We start from the raw sequence: 7758 nt of genomic DNA, 5'->3' as shown, positions 1-7758 counted from the left end.
AAGAATTTCTTCCCACTATCTAATCTAGATCTCACCTCTTTCAGTTTAAAGCCAATCCCTCTTGACTTATAAAACATGCCCTTACAAAAATTCCCCATGATAGAAAAGCTGTTATACCTCAGCCAGCGACAGCACAAGTGCACAGTTCCTTTTGCTGAGGGATTCCTTCACTTCTTATTTTGCTATTTGTGACATGCAGAAGGCTTCCTTCACCAACTGCCACATTCCCACCTAACCTCTGCAGGCTGAGGCTGCGCAACTCCTTTTTGAGTTTGTGTTTTGAGAAGTTGAAACTACACCTCTGACAAGAGCAAGGGACTGTAGATCCCTATCAGATACTTTGGTATCAGACTTTTATCTCCTGACAGTGAATATTCCTTGCTACCTATGTGGTTTTCTGTCTGTTTTGTTGGAAAGCTGTATTATTTGGCAACACTTTGTGTTCAACCTACAGTTTTCTCTGATGGCTGTTCTACTGAAAGAGCCAAAAGCTTGCATATGGATTGCATTAACAAGTCAAAAGTATAAGAAATAAACCCCACAATAATAATTTCTCTTTTAATTACAACTGTTTCCCTGAAAATAAGTTTAGTTTACATGTTTTCCTGTTTAGTACATAAATCTATTATTTCCTCTAAACTGGAAATTCTTGAAAAAAATAGCAGGTTCTTTTGCTGTGTAGCATAAAGATAATATTTGAGAGTTGCTTAAAAATATATACTTAAACCTCTGTATTTGACATAAGATATGCAGTGCTGCATTCCTACTCACTTGGACCCCCGGGGAGACCAAGTTTTGACCTCCTTTGTGAAACCATTGCTGCGTTTCAGCGAGTTGCAGCTCTCTGGTTCTCCACCTTTGCAGCTGAAGAGAGACGCACGTTATCTCTCCCGCTCCACATCATCGATACGGGATTTTCGGCAGAGTTGTCAGCGCTGAAGAAATGAACTCGCCATCCACAGCAACACTGCAGCTGTTTGAGTTCACAACGGAAAGTTTTGCTGAAGAAGTAGTAAATAAAAGGGTTATACGCTGTTGAAGATTTGGCAAACAGACAGGGCAGCAGTGTGACTATGGGCTGCAGGGAATCGCTGGGGTTAAATATGGACCAGAAGCTGGCTGCTGCATATGGTGTCCACGAGCTCAGGAACCCGACCGAGATGAGCACAGCCATCTGAAAGGGAAACAGGGCTTCAGTTCTCAGTGGACACTGACACTGAGGCATGTGGTGTGTGGATGAAACCACACCTGAATCAGCTGAAATACCTGAAACTGTATACTTGCTATGTTGTGATGTGAGCACAGCTGACACTGGACAGTGTGTATATGCTTTTATTCTCACCTAGCAGATCTACACTGTGGGTTTCTTGCAAGGCACTTGTTTTCATCTCCTTCCCTGACTCAGGCTGCAGTATGTCACAGGAGACACAGCCTAACCGGACATCAACAAACTGGCCTCTAGAAATCTTGGGTCAGTTCTGCTTTTCCAGAAGAAACTAGCAACTGAAGTGCTTATTTGAAGCAATGTTATTTTAAAAAATCCTTTTTCCATACAGGATTTCTGTGTAACTCTCAGCATAGCCACTCAGTCAATTAAACATGACTAGAATGGCAGAGCAAGACCTTCGCCCTAGCTACATCATGAAAGAATCCAGCAGCTCTTCCATCATGACTGGAAACCTGGTTGTCCATTAAAAGCTTGGATGCAACTGCCTAAAGATTTAATAAGCTGTACTGTAGTTATGATATATTATTGTGACCTGGCTACTGGAATGACAGTGTGGATGACACTGGAACCACATCTCCATCTTTGGTCAATACTAGACAGAAGAAATGAAGGGTCATCATGAGCCATGCATGAGCAGAGCCAGTTCTCTGCAAGCTCCTGATTACTGTAGGCTCTTCTTACTGCTGGGACAACTCACCAATGTCAGCTTCTTCTCCAGTTTAGCTGCATTTGGGATCCTGTCAATATTCTGGATCTCTTGGTATGCTTTATGAACCTTCCATGCAATTCCCAAGTAGCAAGTAACGATGGTCAGTGCAGGCAGGACTGTGCACAGGAGGAACATGCTCAGGATGAATGAAAAGCCATTGGAGGAGTTGTGGAACTTGCTCCAGGCTATTGTACAAGAGATGCCAAAAGGCTCAGGACCATAGTAGCCCCAGCCTACCAAGGGCAGAATGGCCCAGAGCAAGGAGTAGAGCCAGATGAAAGTAATCAGGGTGCGAACAGTGTTCTTGGTGATTTTGTTACCTGAAAGAAAGAGGAAGAGCAAGCATGTATGAAACTCACCTCAGCCACATGGTTTTTGCTGTAACTTCTCAAACAGAAGGGTGGTAGCTACAAATATGCTTGGGCTGCTGCTGCAGTTCCTGAACCTTCGTCCTTCTTGAGGAATGTAACAGAGACTGTCCATGGATTGGGTGAGACCTGAGTGCAGACTTCAGTGCTGATCTAAAGTTTATTAATTCAGGGAGCTTTACAAGATCAAGTTGACCCCACATGTATCATGCACCCAGCTCAGGAGTGCCAAAGAACACTCCTTCCTCTCAAGTTCCAGTATGTCAGTATGTCTGCTTACACACAAATAGGAAGCCAAGAGTCCAGTCCAGCAAAACATTTGGGCACTCCACTCTCAGGTAGTTTCACTTGGTATTATTGAGAAGTGGAAAAACTCATTGTTTCGTAAGGAATTTAATCAGATCCTTCTAGGAACATTAGGGTTTGATATTAGACTAAAAGTTGAGACTCATTCCTACAGTTACTAAACTGATACTCCATACCATATTCCACAAAGTACTCTCTGAACATAACAGCCCAAATGCACCACTACAAGGTTACCAGAAACGTAATTACTTACTGTTAGATTTGGATGAGTTGGTAACAAGGAATCGAATCACGGCCATGGCACAGAGGGTCATCATGCTGCAGACACCAAAAAGGAAACCCATGAGGGCATAATATATGCAGGATGCATCTCCTCCCAGCCAGGCGTGGTTCCAGGCAGATGCGATGGCCAGCGGATACATGCTGATGGCCATTCCAATATCTGCTACTGCCAAGTTGACTGTAAGCAGCTCCGGTGACTTTAAGAGGGAAGAACGTTTCACGGCTGTAGCAAGGACAGCTGAATTTCCAAGGATTGTCAGGATGGCTGAAAGAGAAGCATCGGCACAGACAATAATATCACATAGTTAACACAGCTGTGAAATGTTAACCTAGGACTAATGTCCAGAAGAGAGGACAGACTAGGAGACCAGCCAGAATTCAGCACCTCCCAGGCCAGCACAGCACTGTGATGCTTTTCTGCTCCCAGGCCAGCACAGCACTGTGATGCTTTTCTGCTATAAGTATCAGCAGAATACTTGTGTGTATCTGCTATTCCCTGCCATGACACCTTGTTCTTCAGCTTATGGTGAGGAAATTCATTCTCTTAGCTGGCAGCTAGGAAGTGCTGCCTGGATGGCATTTCCGAGAGCTGCTACACAGCTCAGCATCCTCATCACAGCACCCACTGGACCGAGGGAAATTTTGTCATATGAGTAGTAGACCATATCTTGCCCTTTCATACCACCGCACTGTAGATCTTCACTTCCACATCACACTGCCTCTCCACGCGCTATATCCCACCTATTCCCCTGTGGCTTCTCTCTCATGTGAATAGCCCATACCCCTTCACTCCACTCTCTTTCAGTATCTTGCACAACACACTATCAAGTAAAATAGGCATATACATCTTCATATTTCCCTGGTAATATCCTTACTTACTTCTCCTTCCTACTGAAAAACTCCAGCTGTCCTGCATTCTTGTCTCCTCTTCTCAACTGGTGCTCTCCACTTCCCAAACCCTTACTTCTCCCTTTGCAATGTATCTTTCACTGGAGCCCCAGCACGAGCCTCCCAGGCTCTGAGCTGCCTCAATAGTCAACATGTGCTGGCTTGGCAGCCCCTCGCTTGTCAAGCGGCTGAGAACCACTGTGTGCTGCAGCTCAGACACCCACATTATTCACGTGGTCTGTGAGTGCAGTGAGGCAGACCATGGAAATGGTTTAGCCAGAGGCATGCTACAGACCAGAGATTGCTTTGCAAAAGGACCTGTTGGATATACATTATTCAGACACACCACAGGCTTCAAAGTGTTCGGAACAACAGTGTGAAAAGTACATGTAGCAAACTACTAATTTTCTCTTTTATTTCAGGTGAATGTTGTGCTTGGAGCTACATTTTGATAAAAGGTTTTCCTTAGAAGCCAGGTGAAATAGGAAAACAGAAAAAGATTCTGTTGTTCGCTTGTCACTGTGAACACAGGGAGGCTGCATTTGCTCATGGATACCACATAATAAAGTGCTCACAGAGGAATTAATGAAGACCTATGCAACAAAATGGAATAAATACACTGGCATAAATCCAAGAATAGGCAGAGATGTGAAGAGAAAGCCTTAAACAAAACACAGGTACAAATCTGAGACCCCACATCCCTTATTCAAGGTACAAACCTGAGATGCCACATCCCTCATTCATTTACTTTCTAACCACAGACATTCATTTGGCACCTCTAGATATCTTGAAAAGTTCCCTGAGCTCTCAAGAGTTATAAGTCTGCACACACAAGATGCCCACGGTGGCTTGGCATGGGACCACTTGCTGACAGGCAGCAACCTGTGGGATTTCTCTTGCCAAATGGGACATCGTCAGGCTTCAGGAGGAAGATGAACCCACTTCACTTTCTTCTGAGAGAGCCCTAACCACTGCACACGAAGTAGGAAGTAGCTCTTAATCTTACCATCAGAGATGGACACACAGGCCCACATTGTCTTTGACAGGTGCTATTCCTTCCCATGTCACTGCCTGTGAGGCTGCTGACTGGCATGGGATAGAACAGTGGAGGAATGGGCTAGTAATCAAATAGCAGAGAGGCTGGTGGTGAGTGCTGCAGCCCCTGCCCTGGCCTGGTTTCCTAATGAAAACTTTATTTCAGGGGACACGTAGGCCTTGCTGCAGTCCCCCGTGAGGTGGTAAAACTACAGATAAGTACAACAGGGTTTCCAGTTAAGCTCACTGCTTCATATATGGGATGTTTCTGAGACTCCTTATGCAATGTAGTGAGCCTCGATGCCACACAGGGCTCTTGACCCAGTCCTGGAAGGTATATCTGAAGCTTGGGTGCCTAAACGCTCTCTAGGAGAGCTGTGAGACTGTAGCATGGTGGGACAAGAGCAGTATCAACAAGGGGAGCTTCAGCCCAAACCTTTTGTTGTTGCTTTATCTGCATCTACATATTTACATTTGTGTAAGAAAGGAGCTGGCTTCCTGACTTGGATTTAAATAAAAACCCTCCCTTGTTTTTCAGATAGTGATTTTTCTCAGCCTGAGTTGTGCTCTCAGCTGTCAACTGAACTGAGGGAACAGCACAGCACAGTGCAGTGCAGTGAAAAGTGTGCAGGAACAGGGGTGAGATGTGAAATGCTAAAGCCCAGCATTGATGCCCGAAGCTTCTCTACTAAAGCACATAAAAATACATGCTTTTCTTTCCTCAGTGCATCTGAACCAGAGTTTTCAAATGAGATGAAGGGACCAAGGTACTTGCACCTTAGCAAAATTCAGTTGGACTGCACGCCTGAACCAATTTGCTCCTCTCCAAATCTACAACAGTAGTAACCAAATCACCTGGGTACATGCAACAAACAGACAAAGAAGAAAACACTTAGCTAAAGCCATGCTGGAGCACACTGGTAAATAACCCCACTTGTATTTCATTTTTAATCTGCCTTCAGCAGGGCAAACAGGCCATTATAAAAACCAGAACTGCTATTTGGAAACCCTTTGCTATTTTATACCAGTTTATCCTCCCAAGACACAGCTGCTTTTCAAGCATAATGACAGCTCCCCCCCCCGCCAAGGGTCAGACCAAAGTCGTTCTGCCCTGATCAGCCTCATGAAATGAGCTGCTTCATCTCTCAGTTCACAGGGCTGAGATGCCAGGATCAGTGGTACACAACTTAATTTGAATACTTGTGATGCCACAAAGGCAAACTTGTGCTGGCAAGTCTTCAGCATGGAAACAAAAGATTGCAAATCTGAGAGCAGAGATTAATTCTGGCATCCAACTGACTTGAAGGCACTAAGCAGGGGAACCTGTCTGGGAATAGATTTGCTATCATTTCCCCCCAGCTTCCTCTGTCTGACTGCAGCACGGACAGGACAGCTCTGGTGTGTCTGCTCCTAGGCTTCAAGCAAACAAGCAGGCTGTGAAGGCAGAACTCACCTATGATCAGAAGAAAGACCCCAGCTCCATAATCCACTACTGGGTGGAGTTTGGAAATGTACTGCTCCTCCATTGTCCCTTGTGGAAGTGGATGAAGGCTTTAAATCAAAGGTGAACTGACTTTAGGGGCAAAGAGACTCTTCCTCATGGTTTGCCTGCTGCAGATGTAAGCCAGGCAGTTGGGTGCTGTCAGTGCAAAGGGACCCTTCTCCTTTCTCCTCTCTCCCTCCCTCTCGTGTGGCAGGGGAGAAGCCTGGAGTGAGAGAAAGGCTCCCTCCCTGGGGAGACAGAGTGAAAGCTAGGCTGAGCCACTGCCAGAGCGATCCCGCCTGCCTGGCTGCCTGGCTGGCAGAGCATCTCTCCACCCCCCTCCTCTCACATCGCTCTGCTCCTTGGCTTGTCAATAAACTTCACAGTGCAAACCGCCCAGACTGCCATTGCTGGGCAAAAACTATTGTCGTTCAACCATCAGCAGTCTTGGGGAATTGATTAAGGCTGAGGGATGAGGCAGGGGAAGGGAGGCTGGGATGTTTTCCAGCTTTATGGCTGAGTGTGGGAAATACGAGGTTGGGGTGGGGGGATCCCTATGCTGAAGTGTTTAGAGGAAAGTTGTTTGCTGTGGGGGTTCATAAGTCACACCGCTGAGGGCAGGACTTTCAGAGCTGCTCCAGGGCAGAACCAGAGGATGCTCAATCCCATCTGCAGAGAACCACAGCAGAACGAAGCTCTGAGCTCACTCCAGTGACGTATCAGTGTTTTTACTTGGCAAGCAACCAGAGAAATGCCTCACTTCCAGCTTACCTTCTCCTTGTAATATCTGAGCCTACAATCATCATAATGCTCTTTCAGTCTTTAGAAACAATGCTAAGTTTTGCTCCAGTCTCCAAATGTGTTACAGACTCGTCTATCAATACATATACAAGTCTTGATTTCAGTGCATGCAATTTATAGCTCTGCAGTTGCAATGCCATTAACTTGACTTTTAGCCTGGGCAGCACCCAGACAGCACATTGAAGAGCTGATCTATTCTAAATTATTTAATTCCAGTACCTGGATATGCTAAACTGCATTAGCATCATTCTCTGCTTGGCCTATTTTACTCTGTTCAGACATAGGGAATTCTAAGATCTCCAAGAGCACATAGGGATCTCATGTGCAATTCTAGGTGGAATTTAGGTGCTTAAGTATAGCAGTAACAGCCTGAATTCTGAAGTCCTTAAGCACCTGAGAGACTTGAAAAGCTTTGAGTTTCACCAGAAAGCAAAACCGGCCATACACAGATATGCTGCCACCTCATCTTTGCTGCCTGTATCTGTGCTTCTGTGCTAAAGCTGTCTGGATTTACACACCAGGGATCCCTGCACTGGAGACTTTGAGGACTTTAATTCAGCAGCCAACTACATGCAACGCAACAGACATAGTACAGAGCTCAGTAGCACTCGCAGCCTTCTCAGCCCCACTTTGCCCCTCTGCCCTAAAAGCTCAGCCA

General features: G+C 45.6%; 1 protein-coding gene across 1 annotated transcript; it reads right to left on the bottom strand.

The window, feature by feature from the left end:
• Positions 1-814: 814 nt before the first annotated feature.
• Positions 815-6347, bottom strand: LOC104405180 (opsin-5-like). The gene is made up of 4 exons (XM_010013844.1): positions 6270-6347; positions 2865-3158; positions 1926-2257; positions 815-1174 (listed from the first exon to the last, which is right to left on the bottom strand). Exons 1-4 carry the CDS (start codon positions 6340-6342, stop codon positions 827-829), a joined length of 1047 nt encoding a protein of 348 aa, XP_010012146.1. The 5' UTR covers positions 6343-6347; the 3' UTR covers positions 815-826.
• Between the last annotated feature and the right edge of the window lie 1411 nt (positions 6348-7758).

Source organism: Nestor notabilis, unplaced genomic scaffold (assembly GCF_000696875.1).
Source record: "Nestor notabilis isolate BGI_N333 unplaced genomic scaffold, ASM69687v1 scaffold7710, whole genome shotgun sequence".
Lineage (NCBI taxonomy): Eukaryota > Metazoa > Chordata > Aves > Psittaciformes > Psittacidae > Nestor > Nestor notabilis.
Note: the sequence above shows the minus strand (reverse complement) of the source record. Positions and strands in the feature narration are given on the sequence as shown.

Bases quoted from the DNA above. Each gene is read 5' to 3' on its own strand.
- LOC104405180 (XM_010013844.1), bottom strand. From the start codon at position 6,342: ATGGAGGAGCAGTACATTTCCAAACTCCACCCAGTAGTGGATTATGGA. The intron at 3,159-6,269 runs GTGAGTTCTGCC...CTTCTCTTTCAG, and splicing joins GGTCTTTCTTCTGATCATAG to CCATCCTGACAATCCTTGGA. The intron at 2,258-2,864 runs GTAAGTAATTAC...TCTTTCTTTCAG, and splicing joins CAACTCATCCAAATCTAACA to GTAACAAAATCACCAAGAAC.